Genomic DNA, 19,901 nt, shown 5'->3' on the forward strand with positions numbered 1-19,901 from the left:
TCGCAAAATTGGGGCCTAGGTGTTTCCTACTTGATGATTAGACTGCAAAGCTGTTTCTTCCATCTGGATCAGGTAAAGGATTGTTTCAACTACTTATTTTTCATTTCTAGGTAATCTAGTCTGCCATACTTGTGGGATTCAATAATCTATTTTTGCTCTGCTGGATTTGACTTTACCCAAACCTATTTTCTTTGAAAAGTTTATTTGTACCCCTAAAAGGTAGCTCTGTGCACTTCACCTATTCCCTCACTGGGATGAATGAATGCAGGCTACATCTGTAGAACAGATTTAACAACAATCCTCTAACAGTGGACCCACCAACCACCTCTGAGCCATTATACCTGTTCATCCACTGCACAGGTATGTCTCCAGGATCCACTGTTTGTTTGTTTCATGCTTCTTCCATCTCTCCAAGGATAGGTCTGGTTATGAGTCATTGCAGAGCCCAGTGTGTGACTCACCTCTGATTTTAAAACTGTTTAGAAAAAAGGGGTTCCAATATTTGTCTTCTCCTTATGCTTGGCTAACACATTGAAATCTACTGCTATTGTTATAATGCATGGAGGCAGCTTACTTTCCGTGATCACTATTTTGAAATTATGGGCATCCAAATACACCTCTACCCCGACAGAACGCGACCCGATATAACACGAATTCAGATACGACGCGGTAAAGCAATGGGGAGCCCCGGCCCTTTAAAGCGCCACCTGAGCCTCACTGCTTTACCGCATTATATCCGAATTGGTGTGGAGCCCTGGGCCATTTAAATCCCCACTCGAGCCCTGGTGCCAGAGCTTCAGTGGTGATTTAAAGGGCCCGGGGTTCCCCACAGCAGCTGGAGCCCTGGGCCCTTTAAATCACTGCCAGGGAAGCCAGTCCAATCCGGCACGGCGTACTGACTCTTGCCGGTACACCGTACCAGACCAAACCTGATATAATGCGGATTCACCTATAAGGCGGTGAGATTTTTAGGTTCCTGAGGACCACGTTATATCGGGGTAGAGGTGTACATTTGAAACTGGACATTCATATGCAAATTAGGGAACCAATTTAGAAGCTGAATGAGCATATTTTTTATATTTAACTGCATACTTGATGTGTTAGTTATATGTCATTAGTTTGCTGATGAAACGGTGAATAAATAAAAGGTTCTTAATTTTATTTTATTTTTTGGCATAGAGAGCATGTTTAACGGGAAATTCTAGGTTTCCATGGATTAACAACTGATTTTAGCTGCACGACAGTATGCAGTATTTGAATATTTAGCTCATTGTGAAAATGTTCAAATGATATTAAATGAATACTAAGAATTATCTGATTGGATGTCTGTCCCAAATTTTGTTTTCAAATTCTTGGTTTTTTATTATATAAATTAACAGACCAAAATATTTCCCACCTTCATAATACTGAAACCATCCAGTGGATTTGCTACTAGCTGAAGTCCCAATACCATTTTTGTACACATGAACTTCAGTTTTGAACAGGTATAACATATGAATTTAAAATTTCTCTAAATTTATTCTGAGCATAATACACACCGCAAAGCATGTAGCACATTAAAATTACTGTACATGTAGTTTGCATTGAGGTTATGAAAAATGTAACATGACAGTATTGTATCATAATATCAAATTATATCAGTTAATGTTTAACTTCTGTTTTGGTTCTGTAGCGTTCTTAGAAAGTAAGAAATTTAATTAGTTTGGAGCCATTATCAAACAGTTGAATAGCTTGGATATGAAAAAAACAATAAAAATCTGTTAACATACATCTGTAGAAAGTATTTAATACTTCTGCAGAGGACAAATGGTTCAGTATGCTGCTGCAGAATGGGGCTCCTAAAACTCAGTGCTACACATTTTTAAGGAGAATTGTCTGCCTGAAGGAGAATACTGATCTTTTAAACAGTTTTTGCTTTTCCAGCTGCCAGAACACACCACTATAAAGTATATATCCTATTGTAGATAAAAAAAATAAGTGATAACTCTTAAGATAATATCCTTATGGACATGGATATTTTTCGAAGGATCGTTAACCCCACATTTTGCAACAGGTGATCAGTACTTTGCTTTACAATTCACCCTACATCACACAGAGAAGTTAAGACAATTTGTGATTTGTGTTAAACTTTTGCGGATTAGAAACCAGTCCTTTTGAAACACAGTGAATTTCTTCTTCCAAAGTACCCTGTGATCTGCCTTCCTCAAAGCTTGTTTCTACTTCACTTGGCCATGTACGGTCAGGAGATGGATTTGAGCCGACAGGTGTTGATGTCTCTGTTATGCCATCATTGCTTAATAATCCAATGGACTCTTCCTCTATAAACCCAACTTTATATTTGGGCAGATTCTTTCTCTCATATCTGTCTGGGTTTCTTAGTTTACTTCTTTGCTCTTCAATCTCTGCATCACTTGCAATATTGGCAAATGTTTTCAGTCTGGTTTTAAGTTCAGATTCAGCTTCCTCTATATATCTGGCTGCTAATGTTCTTCTACAACATTTATGTATTATTCTGGGGATTTAAAAAATGTTGAGTCAGGAAGTAATGTCCACGGTGTGAATAGCAGAACAGATTTCTGCTGCACAACTTCTCTCTTCATTCATAATGACTGGGTAATCTCTGACCTGTGGAATTTGGAAGCGGTCCCAGTGTTGTTGCCAGAGGGCAGAGGACTAAGCCCTTGCCCTTCAGCTCAGGCCACCAGAATTTCTGCCTCTGGCAGTGGAACAGGTTCATGGTTGGTTCAATTTCTCCTGACCATTTTGAATAAAAATTAGACATTTTTGTGTAGAAGAGAGACTTAATTTCAACTCTTCTAAGGTGAGCAATCACTGGAGTATTAAGGCTCTAATCCTCTGGTACAGCGCCTGTCTAGTAGGTTTCCTCCACTATGTTGCTGTAAACTGCCAACCCTCGTTCTGATAGGGTAGAAGTCTTGGAGTCAGATCACTATGCTAGGACCCTGCAAAATTCCCTACTCCAAAGCTGCAACTCCACCATAGGAAGAATTAACCGTGGGCATGAAGATGCCCTGGGAAGGGAGATCTCCTCACAGCCTGCTTGAAGCTTAAGTCCAGCAAACTCCAGAGACTCCCAAAAGACCAAAGCAGACATCCTCTTTGGGAGGCAGCAGTTTGTAATGTTAATAAACAAGTAGGGTTAAAATCAGGGTTAAACCCTTTCTTGGTGTTTGCTGGGGCTTTTCTCCTCCCAGAAGCTGTCACAGCACGCCATGCAGCATGTCTGGGTATGTGAGAAGCCTATTCCTCAAGTGCAGCCCTGTCTCAGGCTGCAGCCTACTGAGAATTGTGCCTGGCTGGCTCTCAGCTCAGGGACCCTTGCTCTGCCAGGGAAAGATGCTAAGAGTCAGCCAGCCCTCGCTTTGCCAGGGAAAGGGGCTCAGAGGCTAAAAAGTAGGAAGGAGTCGGTCTCTATGGCTGGCACCCAATGAAAGGATAAGCAGCACTAGCGGCAGCCTGTGCCCAGAAGTTGAGGCACATGAGGACTTTATTCCCATGCAGCTGTGCCATCATGGGATTACAGGGGCATGAGTGATAAATCCCTTCCTATGGTCAAGAGCTCCTGATTTACTGAGTATAAAGCCCTGAGAGGTACTAGGTCACTCTTACAGAACTTACTAGGGTCCTAGGCAGCCTGTAGGAGCTTCATTTCAGGCTACCAGGCCACCTAGGGGGCTATTCTCCTTGGTTGGGGCATCCCAAGCCCAGGATGAATAGCATGCAACGGCCCTCCAGTCAAGGGAAGCACTACATACACATACCATCACAAAAAGAAAAATCTCACATGGTTCTCCCAGGATAGGAAGCCAGTGACTCACAACGTGCTCATTATATTAATAATAAATACCTTCCTTTCAAGCAATAATGAGAGACAGGGTTTCCTGTACTCTCCATTGTAAAGACATCATACAATTAGAATGTGGACATCTGGTTAAAACTAAATGTTAAACTAAAATGTTGCATAAACACCCCAGGATACTTCATAAGTTTTGGGAACCTAAGGTTGAGTAAAGCAATAGTCACACCACTGACCTAGTCAGACCTTGTTCCAAAAGATGCCTTACACCATAAGAGTGAGGAGACACTACTGAGAAATGTAAAATCCTTGGCTATAACCATTCAGACAAAAATATTCTTAAGAGCTGAGAATACCTACTTGGTGGCAAGCAACTGGATTGTTGTCTAGGGGTATGGTCTGTGCTTGGAGTGCAAGATATCTTGTTCATATCATGGTCAAATCCTTACAGTGGTGTGTAAAATATTCTTTGTTAACCTTTCCTGGCTCCAAGTGATTTGTGATAAGAGCAATAGCTCCTAACTTAAAAAAAGTAGTGCTTAAACACTTGAGTAGCAAACAATCATAACCAGATTCCCCAAACAAGGACCCTGTGCATCCAAAGTCCACAGGTGTGAGAATGTCTGGGGAAACATTAGAGAAATTAGTAGCTGAGAATGCAGAGAAGCCTGAGTCCTCACTGTCAAAGCCAGCAGAGCAATCCTCTGTCGGTCACTACCAGCACCACTAGTGCTGAAGGAAGGACTGTTCTCTATGAGAGGGAAAAATCTGAAGCAGGGAAACCTTTTCCCAAACCAGTAAAATCCTCAGCATGACAAACAAACAAATTAACATTTTAGTTTGGGAGTTTACAATGCCTATACAAGACTCTCTTTTTGATCTATTCTCTGCACCTCCACTCCTAAGGAATGGCTGGTAATAGTAACAGCAATTGTCAAGTGTTAAGTTACAGAGCTCTACCCAATCAGGGGCCTGGCCAGAGAAATAGAGTACTCCTAACTTGCCAACTGCTAGAAACTACTCAAACCCACCAGTTTAAAATCAAGACTAGCTTGAGCCTAACAGAAAATTATTCACCCAGAGGTCAAAATAGGCCTAGGTCTGACCACAATTTTACCACCATGGTAAAGATTTACAAAAATCCAAATTTTCATTGCACTAGTCATTTCTGGGTAGTGGTCATCTACAAGCAATTGTCTCCAGCAACTAGGTTTGCTGGCACTACACACGGCTTTAACCTCTGGCTGGGATTTCATAAAATCTGTCATGCAGAACAGCTACAATGCAAAATTAGGCATTTCCAAATCATGTCTGAATTTCCATTTATGGACAGATACATTTAATTCAATCCAATTTTCATTGTAGATTCTTGCATACAAACTACGGAAGATGCCTTGCAGAGTGGGGAGATAATCTGGAAGACCAGACAACTTGGGTTATGGGTTCTCACAGAAAAGCAGGCTCCAGCTCACACTTTGTGTTGTACAATTTGCCAAAATCTCAGCACATGCATCCTTTTAGTTCAACAGATGATGTGTGAGAACAAAACATAGGAATAACCATATGGGATCAGACTTGTGGCCCATTAAGTCAGTACCTTATCTCGAACAGTTGCTAGTACCAGCTGCCTCAGAGAAAGGTGCAAGCAATAACAGTAATAATGATGACACTGATTATCATCACCACACCATTCTGGAGCTCTTAGTTGCTTGATAGTTTCTCAGGGGTGGTTGGCAGAGTCCTACAGCTAAACACTAAAAAAAAAAAAAAGTAGGAACCAGTCCTCACCGTGTTCTTTAAGTTGGCACAATGGAGTCCCTATGTAAAGATCATCAGGTGTCAAAATTAATCAAACAGGCCAGATTAGACACACTTGTGGCCATAATTCCTCTCTCTACAAGAACCACACTGCTGCTGTTGTGAGGAAAGGGTAATGCTTATAGCTCCAGAAATCTTTCTGCCTATGTCTATTTCTTTCCATAACTCCTGGGGGATACTTCTCCCATCATTTTGTTCCAATCTTTAAAACTGCTTTAGAATGTGGGGCATAAATAGGTATTGCTACAGCTTTACTGATACACATCAAGCATCATATATATGCCAGGTGTCTCCTGTGCATCTCATTCTATCCAAAATACCAAGGCCTTCAAACCTCAAAGTTGCTGCAAGCAACATGTTAAAATCTTGTACCAACTGGCATCTGGGAGACCATTCATGAAAGGAATCAAGGGTCCTTCTGTAAGGTCCCTAATGCATTGTGGGAATAATGTCTGAGCCACATCTGAGGAACATTTTCCTATTAGGGTGTCATTCCTCTGAGAAAAGAACAGGAGTACTTGTGACACCTGAGAGACTAACAAATTTATTTGAGCATAAGCTTTCATGGGCTACAGCCCACTTCAACAGATGCATGCAGTGGAAAATACAGTAGGAAGATTTTATATATATATATATATATATATATATATATATATATATATATATATATATATATATATATACATACACACACACACACACACAAACACAGAGCAGCATAATCTGTGGTATGTAGATTGTAATGGATTTTTTACCGTCAGTCCTTTTGCTATGCTACTCTGATTCCTCTTAGAGGCATCCTTTGGTAAAGAGGTGCCAGGGGGCTGTATCTCAAATAATTCCTTACATTACAAAGCTTTTGCTTTATATGGGGGAAACTCTATTTCTACCTATTACCCTACTCTAATAATTATGTTAAAATTCTGCTTTAGCACCCCACCCCCTCCACTTTTGCGAATGTCTGCTCACTGCTTTCCCATTAGTGGTGAAGGAGGAGAGAAACTACAGCAGAATGAGAAATTCACCTAATAATTTTCTTCCTTTTAGCAGCTTCTCTCCTCATTCAATCTAACCTGGTAGTCTGCTAAATAACTGGAATTCAGTTTGTAACAAATTGAACTTTTTACTCCTCTTTGAAGCCCTACCTACATAATTGCTTAAAGGGTTAGTTAATGTAATTTCTAGTTATTGTCTTAATGCTAATAACTAGCTGCTGAAGGGTTTCTGCAACCGTGGACGAACTCTTCTGGTGGCCTGCGTGAAAGGGTGGGACTTAATCCTTGTGCCTCCAGCAACAGCAAATTTGGCCAACCTCTGAATTGCACAGTGAGGTGCATTACCCTTTTGTGGTGAATGAAGAGAGCAACTGAAAATTATCAGGTAAGAAATTCTTCACTGTGAGTGAAGCAAGTTACCCCCTACATCATGGCAGCAGAGAACTACTTAATATAATGAAATAAATGTTAGAAAACAAATTAATGTCAAACTAGGACACTCAGGGCACCCTGAGGGCTAAATGCAGCCTCCCTCCTCCTGAGCAAGATTGTTGGTGACCTTTAATCAGTATGGGCCTGATCTAACTCCTGTAGAATGCAATAACCAGCATCGAGCTTAATCCATCAAAGAAAATACTGGTACAAACTAAATATGGGCCTCTGCATTTATTTTTATACAAAATGTTTATAAATGTGTATCCTGATACGATAGGGACCTCCGCCTCTTGGCAAGCTGTGCGTGTGGGCCCCACTTTCATAGTTTGGTTACCCTGACACAAACTCTCCACAGTTTCCATGGCATTCTTCCATTCACTGCACCAAAGGATGGAGGTTGTACTCTGCAACTCACAGATATCCAAGGTCCACCAAATGCAAGGACATTTGCAAAGGTTTCTGGCCTGTGCACAGCTGCCCAGCTATTGGCTTATTATAGCCCCAAGATGTGCGTCCAGCAACATTTGTGGTTGCCAGCTGCTCCAGAAAGTCCCTTCAAGGAGATTAGGGAAGGAAGGGTTCGCTAGTACAGAGGAGAAAGTAGGATAACTTAGTGCTGACTGTCTGCAGCAGCTTAGATCAGCACAGGCAGAGAGTGTGAGTGGGTGAGAATCAAGTGGAGATCTACCGTCTCCTATTCACCTAGCTCCCAATGCTTAGAGACAAGAGAAGAGGGGAAGAGTGTCCTATGGAAACAGCACTTCCCTCATTTGTACTCCAAGATCAGATCCAATGTCACAGGCTCCCTTCAGTTTCTGTAAGTGAAGGGATGTACACGGGTCCTACCTAACAAAGAGTATTAAAGCATAATAGAAATAGATACAATGCCATAAAGGTTCTTACGCCCAAGCTGTCACTAGGATAAGGCTTGTTCCTAAGGAGGAAATTAAGAAAACAATCCAGATTTGCAGAGTTCCTGAAAAAGATGAACAAAAACAAAACAAAACCAATAGAAAAGAGCACTTCACATATTTATTTTGTCTCCTCTTGTCTAACTGTAGCATATGGACAGTCTGAATGGGGAGCCTGAACGATAAAACTGAAACTGAATATTTGTGTGGGAGCCCAAAAGAAATCATCATAAAGGTTAATTTGGAAGCATTTCAACAACTAGCCATAGGGGTTCATTCTTATGCTGTATTTTCTTTCTGTCAATGACAGCACATTGACCAGGTAATCAAGAAACAAGGGGCTTGATTCTCAGTGACTCTCCCATCTTGCATTGTCCTGCACACTAGCGCAAAGTGAGTGCAAATCATTACGATTCTGATTCAGTAAAATTTTACACCCTCTCTGCACTCACTTGACCTGGTGTAAATGACCAGACAAGGCACAGAGCAAGAGAGGATTTGGGTCCAAGGACTGGGAAATGAACTTGGGTCTTCTGTATGGATTTGTACAGCATGATACTAGATGAGGCCATTGAATAAGTCTGGTAGGGGAGATTTCTAAGAAGTCTGCTAGCTTGTGATAGAAAACACATACATTTGCGATAAGAATAATTAAAAACTAGCAATTCCACACCACTTCTATCATTGTCAATTCAGTGTACTTCTTTACTGACAATAACTTACCATGACACTCCCTTTCAGTTTTGGCTCCTCTTCTATCACTAGTTTGTGTTTTTGGACAGTTTTTGCATGCAGTCTGCCCGTACTTTTTATTATAGGACCCCGATGCACAGAGAATACATGTGGTATCATATCTTGCACTGAATCGACCAGGTGGGCAGGTTACTAGTTAAAAAAATGTACAACAGAGTAAAAATGGATTTTAATAAACATACATTAGATTGTTTTGTTTGAATGATTTTAATTATTGGCCTGTATAAGAGGAAATAATGTTTGTGCTTTGCTGACCAAAGGCTTGATGAACATGGGGTTTTAAGGCGAAGTTGGTTATCAGTGATTTGAAAATAAAAAGTCATCTAGAGCTCAAATTTACTTTAGATAGAAGGAAAAAAAGAGAGATCACTGAGATTGAAGCTAAGTGTGGAAGGTTTCCACCTTAAAGGAGACCTGCAAAGATGGGAATAAAACAGGTTTGGTCCTTTTTTCCCTTGGTTTGATGTCTAAACAAGACCTAAACAGATTTTTTGTTGTTTAATAATTGAAAAAGTGAGAAGGGAAAGAGAGGAGATGGGGAATGGCTTTCAGTCAGCAGTTGAAGACATGGGGCTGAGAAATTTTAGCAGCCTTTCTTTCAACCTTTTTTAGGTATTTGAGTTAGGTTTAATAGGATTTTCAAAAAACAAACCCCACTGACTTTTAAATCAGTTCCCCTCCCAATTAATCAGATTACAATGTCATAATAATATTAGCTCACTGGTTATTAATAGTGTGTTCTTGAGAAAACAGGGTAGGCAAGACTGTTTCCTCTGGTTGTTTTTTTTTTTTTTAAGCAAAACTCAATTCTAGCCTTCTTTATACACTATAAAAATAGGAAAAACTCAAACATACTCACCACCTTTACATGTCACCTTTTAAAGAATGATCACTGCCAAATGTATGTTTTAACAAATTTAACCTAAGGCACCCCCCTCCTAGCTGCTGAAACCCAGTGACAAGCCCCGAAGGCCCAAATTCTCTCAGGTCCCTCCAGTGCTCAGGAAATTAGTGAGAATGATGTAAAATACTTGACGAGAGTGCTGGATAGATGCTGGGGGAAAGTATTTGTGAACATTTTTGCAAAATCTGAATCACACATCTATTTGCCCATGTTCACATCCTTTCCTGTCTGATTTTCATGAGCAAAGTTTTTTGTTCATACAAGCGTTCATGGAAAACATATTTCAGACCTGTACCTGAGACTTACTTAAGTAAAACACTAAAGCTATTTTGTGATGGAATGAAATTGTTAAGGATTAGATTATCCACTCAAGGAAATATAAATACCATATGATTTAGGGACCCAGCTGCAACACTGGAATAGCAAAGTTTAGATATCTAATAATAGAATGCCATGAACAATTTGTGAGCAATCCATAGGTTGAAATTTGGTTACCTAAACTATTGAACAATTGTAAATAACATACTGTAAAAATCTTGATTTTGTTCAGTGGAAACACAAACAAAAAAGGACTAAATTAATCAAGAACTGCAGCCCGTTTGGCCACTTGCAATGTGGCTGACCCACATTACAAAGAATTTATAAGAACACTTTACTAGTACTGAATATTTTTCAAAAAGACGTGGAAGCTTAGGCTCTCTGTGTGGAAGAACATGTATTTTATCCTGTCAGTTTGCTTGTTCAGCTCCTCTATAGAAGTTGCAGCATGGAATGTGCTACCTCAAGAATTCCAGAAAAGTGTGGTTTCACAGACTTAATGTTTTTTATTAGTTCCGTCTCTTCTTTTTCCGGAGAGGGTTCCATTGGATTCATGTCTCCACTCCCCCTTAACTGTTCCAATATTTTTAACATAGTTGGAAATGTTACACTACCTACATATGCATCTTCCAACCACAGAAGTTCTATAGTTTTCCTGTCCAGATGAGGCTGTTAACACTCCACACTGAGGTCCACATTAATGTCTTGTTAGCCTTCTCTGCTTCCCAAAATGGAGAATTGTGTTCCACTTTACACAGTCTCCTCCTTTCTATCTCAAGACCATTTAGGGCTTGTCTTCTCTGCAGTGTTAACTTGGGCTTTTAACCTGGGTGTTACCCCTTATCTGGCTCCCATCCACACAGAACAAACCTCCTCACTCACTTTACATCTGGGCCAGCTGGCCCAGTCTGAGTGCTGCTTACACTTGGGCTGGAAATCTGCCCACTTTGCAGTGTAGACCCAAGATAAACAGCAGTGCATGCTGATAGTCCTTCAGTGCCTTTGCACAATTCCCTGTGTGCCCAGAAGGACAGACAAGTTCTCCCACAATTTTCTGGGAAAGAACCAAAACTGCCCACCTTACTGCAGTGCTAAGACCCATGGAATATGCCCCTCAGAAATCCTAGCACCTCATAAAATGAGTACAGCACCAGTCAAGTGGATGCATTAGAATCTAGCTTTGCAGTGTGGCTGCCCCACACCCAAGCTAGGGCAAGCTGAGTGCTCACGCATGAGTGCCAATAACTGAGTTAACTTGAAAGTGAAGACATACACTTAAAGCTGTGGTTCTCAAATTTTCTGCATTGGTGACCTCTTTTGAACACCAAGCTTCTGATGCGATCCCCCTTTAGAAATTAAAAAAAACATATTTTTTATATTTAACACTATGTTAAATACTAATTTTAAACCCTGTTGCTTAAAATGAATTTACCTTTTCTCACTGCTTTTAAATTAAGACTTAAAAAACATTTTTATCAAATAAATATAAATGGGGAAGTTATTTTTAAGTAGAATTTTATTTTAATACTTGACAGCAGTTAATGACCTGAAGCAGCCAAAAATCAGTGTGATGGATGATGAAGTTTTATTCTTGGTGGTGTTTTAGAAAGGGCACATCTGATGTCATCCTTCATATCAAGCCGGTTTCGAGATTTCGTCTTTACTGTGAGAAGGCTTGAGAATCCACTCTCGCATTCATAGGTAGTGGGAAATGGCAGAAGGACTCTCAGGGCTATTTCAGACACCAGTGGGTATTCACTTGCAACTGAGCACCAGAACTGGTTTGGAGGCCGCTGTGTGAATTCTTCTTTTACTTCATCATCATTGATCATGTCGACAAACTGTTCCTGTGTGTGAAGATTGTCAGCAGGTCAGCAGCAGCTCAGTTGTCGCACTGAAAGGGTTCTTCACCAGGGAATGAAGTGCTTCTGATAGTGCTGGGAAGTAATGTGAGAACTCTTCATGAAGGGCTCTCAAATGTTCACTGACTGTTGATTTGAGAGCGCTATTAATTAACTTCCTCCTCCTCGCTGAACGAGGAAAGTGTCAGAAACATGCCATATCTGTCTGTGTCCAGCTTCCTGCACCACAGATCCAACTTCATCTGGAAGGCTTTGATTTTATTAATCAGGTCTATTACTGTTGAACATTTTCCCTGAAGTGACAGATTGAGATCATTAAGGCTACCAAAGATATCAACTAGGTATGCCAAGTAGAGAAGCCATTTCTTGTCACTGAACATTTTGTTCAGCTCTTGTTTCTCTTTTCGCAGGGAAAAACTGCCATCTCTTCATGAAGTATAAAAATGTGCTTTAATGCACATCCCCTAGAAAGCCATCAGACTTGAGTGTGGAAAAGCAGAACTTCATATTCACCACCCATTTCATTGCAGAGCTCTGGAAAGAGATGACTATTCAGAGCATGAGCTTTAATGTAGTTCGCTGCTCGTATAACAACATCCACCACAGCATTAACGCATATTGGCAATATCTTTGCAGCTAGGACTTGACGATGGATTCCACAATGAGTGACAATCACATTAGGTGAGACACACTTTACCTTCAGCTGAAAGTCGGACCATGCACCCATCATTGCTGGAGCACCATTGGTACAGATACCACAAAGATTTTACCATTCAATGCCATTGCTTTCGAAAAAGGCATTCACCTTATTGAAAATGTCCTGTGCGGTTGCGGTTGTTTCAAGTTGTTCACAGAATTAAGAACTCATCCTTAACATCCCCGGCATTTAACATACCATACAAATGCTATCAGCTGTGTGTAGTGAGTAACATCAGTAGTTTCATCAAGTTGCAGGCTGAACATACTGAAAGCAAAATGTTTAATTTCATGCACAACTTGTTTTTTGATATCTTCAGACATCTCACATATTCTGCATTTCACAGTATCATTAAACATGGAAAGCATATTCAGTTTTTTGGCAGTATCATTGCCAACCATAAGTGCAACAATGTCTTTGCAGGCTGGCAGAATAAGCTCCTCACCTACAGTATGTGGCATTTTGGTACGGGCAATTCATAATGACACAACATAAGAGGCCTCCACAGCTGAGGACGTTTGCTGTTGGAAACTTCCATCAGCATCAAGCCTGGCCTTCTTTGTTGTGTCTTCTCTGCATTTGAAAAAATCCATGGTTCGATTTTTATGCTCAGGATGTTTAGTTTCAAGATGTCGCTGCAGTTTGCATGGACAATGCCAGATTGATTCAGCAGACAAAACTTCACAGCAAATGACACATTGTGGTTTTTCAATACCAGAGGTGAGGATACTGGTAAAACCAAATTTAATGTAAGACTGGAGATACTTTTGGTTTTTAGCGGTTTTAGCAGTACAAGAGGCCATTATTTTCAGGAGAAAGTTTGCACTTGTGTGTCTGACTGTTAATGAATAAAGTATTTGTTCAGCTGCAAATCAAGCCCTCTAATGTTGTCTCAGTACCAGGGCCAGCCAGAGGAAAAATGGCGCCCTTTCTTTGGAGGTGGAGCAGCGTTGGAGGTGGAGCAGAGTTGGGGGTGGAGCTGAGCTGGAGGAACTTGGGGGCTCTGAGGTCAGCAAATGGTGATGATGGTGGCTCACAACCAAGTGCCTGGCTGGGCTCACAGTGGGTGGCGGGGCTCGGGGCTGACAACTCTGTGTGTGGCAGGGGTGCAGGTTAACAACCTTGTGTCTGGCGGAGCTCTGGGCTGATTAACCTGCATGGCTGGGCTCCTCCTGACAACCTCAATACAGGGGTCAGGGCTCACAGCTTGGCACTGGGGTCAGGGTTTGCAGCCATGTGACCTTGTCGGGGCTCACAGCCACACGCCGGGGTCGGGGATCATAGCCTAGTGCAGGGCTCATGTCAGGGCTTGCAGCCATTCACCAGGGTCGAGGCTCACAACCGCACGCTGGGGCTCACAGCCCGGCGCAGGGCTCGGGTCGGGGCTCACAGCCCAGGGTCGGAGCTCACAACTGCACACCGGGGTCAGGGCTTGCATCCCAGCACAGGGGTCGGGGTCGGGGCTTGCAGCCCAGCACGGGGTCGGGGTCAGGGCTTGCAGCCTGGCGCAGGGGTCGGGGCTCACAGCCGCGCACCAGGTTCAGAGCTTGCAGACACGCATCCCTGTCGGGGTCAGAGCTCACAGCCCGGTGCAGGGGTCGGGGCTCGCATTCATGCGTCTCTGTTGGGGTCAGAACTTGCAGCCTGGTGCAGGGATTGGGGTCAGGGCTCGCAGCTGCACATCCCTGTCGGGATCAGGGCTCATAGCCCCACAGCTCGACACAAGGGTCAGGGCTCGCAGTCATGCATCTCAGTCGGGGTTCACAGCCTAGTGCAGGGGTCAGGGCTCACTACTTGCAGCTGCACGCTGGGGTCAGGGCTCGTGACCCCCCACACAACCAGGTTGTTACCCCCAGTTTAAGAACCAATAACTTACAGGCTTTTCAAAATATGCCCCATTAAAGGTTTCTTTCTAGTTCTGAGCATATGGAGTCTGCTCTGTGTCCCAGTCAGCCTGCCTTAGAATCAAAGTCAAAGCCTCTCCTTTTTCATTTTTAAAAAAATGAGTTTGGTGCATGTGGACAATGCCAGATTTCTAGTCCCAGGGCTTGTCCACCTGAGGATAAAAAGTGTATTTTCAAAACTCATTAGTTAACGCATTTTAAAACCCCAGTGTAGAGATGGCAATCTGTGTTTTAACACATTAGTTGATTCTGTTGTAAGCTAGGCTTTCTATAGGGCTCACCAGGACCAACTAACATGGGCCACACCAAAACTTTCCCTGCCTACACTACAGTCTTAAAACATTATAGGTAATGCGGTTGCAAAAAAAAAAAAAAAAAAACCTTTTATCCAAGGGGGGACAAGGCCCAGAGACTGAAGATCTCTGTTTATACCACAGCCTTGAGCCCTGGTACATGTAAACATACTCCTAATTATTAGGATGTCTTCCATTTGTAGGATGGGAATGAAACCCCATATTTTTCTTAAGGCAAGTAATTAGATATTAATTTCCAAACAAGCCTCGGACACTCACCACAGCATCCTGGACACAGCGTACTGTTGTTTATATTTTTACCAAATCCTGGTTTGCAGTGATCCACTTTCTTACCAGTAAGAGAGCCAGAAATATAATGTATCTGGCGAATGTGATCTGATTCAGTATTTTGGACTTCAAAGAATTGTTTAATCTTAGTGTAGGCCTAGAAATAACAATAATAAAAAAAGAAGAAGAAATAAGTTATTCAGATTCAAATCGTGAGACTTCTAGCGTGGCAGCACGGGAACATATGAGAGAACAAAATGCCTCCTTCCACCTGCACTGGATACTAGCATCATGGGTATTGGAGTGGGAGAGGAAACAGGCTCTGCAGAAGTGCTGAGCCCTGCCTCCTTTGCGTAGGTGGGTTGGAGGGGGCAGAATGGGACCAGGACTGGGCAGAGCCATGGCTCCGTACACCTGCAGCCCCAGTGCACCAGCCAGCATATCTCCAGTCACTCAATGGGGAACGTATGCTGTACCAGTTACAGCGCAATACAGTTTTGTCCTCCCTTGGAGCAGAACAGGAACCAGGAGGGAAGATACTTTGGCACAACACCAAATTGCCTCTTATTCTGGGCTCACAGCAAAGCCATAATTGAATCCAACACTATCACATGGCACAAACACAAGGTTTGCACAGTCTTTAAAAAAGTATGAGAGTCTTAAAAACTATCACAGGAGTAACATCAGACAGCCCAGAGGACAAGGCTTCTGAGAAACATGAGGAAGTAAGTAATTTCTGAAATAACTGTTCTCCCCACTTCCCCCCACCCAAAAAACCCAAAGGCTTTTGGACTAAGCAGAAGAAAAATTCTTTGAGCTATTGGCAGGCTATTGTCTGTCTTTTCTTCATGGCCTCAATCCTATTCTTCCTGCACTCTGGAACTCAATTTCCTAGTATTCTCTCATTTGCACTGTGTATGTGAAGTCAGAACAGTTATGTCGACCAGCTGTCGGACTCCTGACCCACTCGGTCAGCTTAAGGGGAAACGTGGGCAGGGAGGAAGGGGTCATTACTAGTAGCAGCAGCAGACTGCACATCACATCACGCATACAGTTTTGAAAATCTGTCCAGTCAGCTGAGAGAGAAAAAAAGATGACTAGCAGATCATATCCTCTAACTATACACTTCATGAATGTAATTGTGTGTCAGTTCCTAGAAGGAAAAAATTAATGGGTACACACAGAATGTTGATTACAGTGCACAAGATCAGGCTGACTCTAAGTTTGGTTAATCAGCATACCACATTCTGAAGGAGCTACAGCTGTACCTGACAGTGAATTTCTCCTAGACCAGTGCAAGGCCATCCAAGAATTCAACACACAGTACCAGGTGTATATGGACATCATCCTGCACTTGTTGCATACTCAGTGGTCCAGTTGTTGAAGTCCTATTTCAGAGATACCATGTCTACTGTATTGCCCAGGAGAGGTGGACAAGGCCATTCAATACAAGAAATTGATGACTGGTTTCACCTTTACTGGCATGTAGAAAGATGAGAAAAGTATAATGGCTATGCCAAAGCTCCAGAGAAGAACAAATTATGATGCTCAGAAATATAATGGGACAGGAGATGATAAAGAGCAGGATTATTCAGCTAGGGCAGTAGTGAATCAATCAGTTTATACTGTAAAGGTATATTTAAAAAATATATATATATTAATAGAACACTTGGGAAAGGTGCCAAAATGACAGCCCTGGAGACTGAAGGCCTCTGATTATCCAAAAAATGGGCATCAGCAGTGATTCAAGCTTGTTTCTGAGGCACCAGTTCTCGGGTGAGAAGGCAGTTCAATCTCCAGGCCTAACTGATTCTTGGCTTTCCTATTGATTTTAACAACAGAGTTGCCAATTAATGCCAACTGTGACTTTGGTTGCCACCAAGTATTTTGGTTTGTCAACAAAAAAGTGAGACGAATTTCCCTGCATGTGGGCTGTGTATTTCTCCAGCAATGCAGCACCTAGCAAAATGTTTAGGGGGGTTATTTTTGGATGTGATGTTAGAATGAATCAGTCTATTAAAAAAGCACCAAACTATAAAGTGCAATTGTTTCAAACTCTCAAGGAAGTACCTCAGATTCCCTATTAAATGCAATACTAATGCAGTAAGAGTCCTTTTCTATCTATTGTGACTTTTAATATAACCACAGTGTGAGAAAAATGTGATCAAAAATCACATTTCAAAATATTGCATTTTTTTCTTAATAAAATAGTTGTACCTTTTTGATGTAATTGGTGGAGTTTTCACATTTTGAACTTTTACAGGATTCTGCAAATGCCAATGCAAAAGGAAAAACTGGAAATTAACAGAGAGAAGGATATTTAATATTTTAATTTGAATATTTTATGTTAATATGTGAGGGATCTAAAATTTTTTGTCTATTTGAAAATTCCAAGAGCTTATAGGGCTGGTAGAAAGTGAGAGTGGGGTGAGGTGTAATTAAAATGTCTGAAAAAAGTCTGTTTTTTGTCATTTTTATATGCACTCTGGTTGCTTGGTAATGGTCATCAAGCATGGAATCCAAGAATAGATGTCATAATTAATTTTTATAACACAAGGAGTTACTCTAAGCTGGTAGTTTCCATTTTAAAATTGATTTAGGATGAAAAAAAATAGATTGGTAGGAGAAACCATTATGATTTTGGTCTAAAATTAACTGCCTGCAGGACTGAAAAAAGAATCCCTGCCCCGCCCTCCCACTCCCCCACATACCTACATGATGAAGCATTGCATAAGTGACTCACTGCAAGTACAAATGTTTTCACTTTATTCTGAATCAACATTCCCAATGGCAGGATACCAGACTGACTGCAGTATGGTCTGCTGTAGTATGGAAACTTTTGGAGCAATGTAAATCTATAATTTTGAAATCCCTCATTTAACTTTACAGACTGTGACAGCAGATCTAAATCCTTATCTCTATTTCGTCATGTTGATCTTTTCCCCAGATGAGTGGAACAGTAACCTAATACAGTTGAGTTCATCCAACATTTCTTACTTAATCTATCCATTCTATGTATTTATAATATGGTCATCACCACTGTATAGCCTCTAGGTGCAGACAGATAATCATATCATCAATTGGAAATTGCAGATACGAGCTTTCTTGACCTGTGTCCCAATTGCTTTAACCTATTTAATGAAGAATCAGTCAAAATCTCTATTTAATTTCAAATTGTTATTTGAATATGCATGAGAGAGCTCACACAAAAAATTATGAACAAATGGAAAAACAACAAACCATCCATATGTTGATTGATTCTTTGTTTACATGATGCTTGAAATAATGGCGGGGGGAGTTTTTTTCCCTCCCTTGTAGAGTAAATACAAATTATTGTAGGTGAGTAATTCAAGTAGAAGTTTTTAATGTTGATATATATTACACTGGAACTAATATTTCCAGTATAAAAAAATGTTTTCTGAATCTAGCTTATTTTGGATATCCAGCTTCTGTAGGTTAGGTTTACTTCTTTTTATGCTCAGCAATTTACTTTTTGTAAATAACATTTCCAAAAATCAAGATAGATAGCTCCTGTGATCTTAGTTCATGGTGTAAAAGTTGATCCTTATACACTGGAATGAATTATCTAATTCTCTATCTAAATTAATCTAAGGTATTTCTGGAGAATCTATTACCACAGCATCTGGGTAAACCCCAAACTAGACTCTAGAGACTGAAGTTAAAGTATTTATGACCTGATGGTGTACTTTGAAATCAGTGGGGAATCTTGACATTGATTTCAATGGGAGCAGAATCAGAATCAAAAGAACTAACTGTTGAGTTGTGAAAATTGAGGGCAAATGAGATACTTCTCATAGTATATGAGCTATAGTTTTTGACATGGGAACACAGATGCAAAAACATATTTTATCACAAATATCATGTATCATTTTTCTTTCTTTGCTATATGTAAATCATGCAACATTTCTCATGTATGTCATTTGTAAGTAACAAAATATTTAATTAATAGAAAAATATATATCTTACCCACAAACTGAAATGTAAGTTTGTGTGTTAGCATCGCCATCGTATCTGTAGCTGCATGGCATTGTGTATTCCACTGCTGGATCTCACATTGAAGATCACGGATTAAGTTCTCCATATTTTCTAATAGTTGTTTTTCAAATGAAGCAACTGCATTGGTTTCACAGGTTTCTGTTTTGAATTCAGATGACAGATGTATACTTTTCCCTGGCTTATGATATACTATAAAAATGAAAATTCTCTCTCAATTATATAAACTTTCTATTGTATCTCATCTATATATCTCCTTCTAATTAGTTATATATATATATATATATGCATGTATTAAGATACAAGATTGTCATTGTGCGTGCCACTCTGATGCCCAGAATGTCTGTTGAGTCACTGTCAAACGATAGAAACAGCTACAAACATGGTTAAGAGCACTTTTTATTCAAAATATCACCAAGTTCAATTATCATGGGAATTTGTGCTCCATTAGGATCCAACTGTTAAATTCCCAGCCATTCTGACTTTGAGTTACATCTGTGTGACAGCAAAGCCTGTATCTCTGCCTTGTCAAGAGTCCTAGACTATTGTGATAGCAGAGGAACTCAACCAATCACGTATCAGAGGGGTAGCTTTGTTAGTATGGATCTGTAAAAGCAGTGTGAAAGTAGAATGAATTATATTGTGAAAATAGAAAGGATTAAAGAAATGCTGTCTGTACCTTTAAGAAAAACTGTTGGAATGCTGCAATGCAGGTGTCAGGAATACAGACATTCACATAGAACAATTGCACCATTTAAGGGCAATTGGTGAAGTATTAGCCTCAGATCCATAAAGAGTTAGTAAGGAAGTAGGATATGCATGCTGTGCCCCAGGTGAATTGTACAGTTTTGCTTTCTTTGTTCTTTTGTCTGATTCCCGCTCTTTTATCTGT

The 19,901-nt window shown here is 40.8% G+C and overlaps 1 protein-coding gene across 1 annotated transcript in view; it reads right to left on the bottom strand.

Annotated features, from left to right (window-relative positions):
• Positions 1-1,494: 1,494 nt before the first annotated feature.
• Positions 1,495-19,901, bottom strand: part of LOC115646086 (zona pellucida-binding protein 2-like) — a 62,675-nt gene continuing 44,268 nt past the window's right edge. Inside the window, exons 6-11 of the mRNA XM_030551568.1 lie at positions 18,983-19,201; positions 17,213-17,289; positions 14,987-15,152; positions 8,700-8,861; positions 7,969-8,041; positions 1,495-2,512 (exon numbers count right to left, since the gene is read on the bottom strand). Of these exons, the coding sequence (XP_030407428.1) occupies positions 2,101-2,512; positions 7,969-8,041; positions 8,700-8,861; positions 14,987-15,152; positions 17,213-17,289; positions 18,983-19,201 (1,109 nt within the window). The 3' untranslated portion in view covers positions 1,495-2,100. The remainder of the gene's footprint in view (positions 2,513-7,968; positions 8,042-8,699; positions 8,862-14,986; positions 15,153-17,212; positions 17,290-18,982; positions 19,202-19,901) is intronic.

Source organism: Gopherus evgoodei, chromosome 2 (assembly GCF_007399415.2).
Source record: "Gopherus evgoodei ecotype Sinaloan lineage chromosome 2, rGopEvg1_v1.p, whole genome shotgun sequence".
NCBI classification, from domain to species: Eukaryota; Metazoa; Chordata; order Testudines; family Testudinidae; genus Gopherus; species Gopherus evgoodei.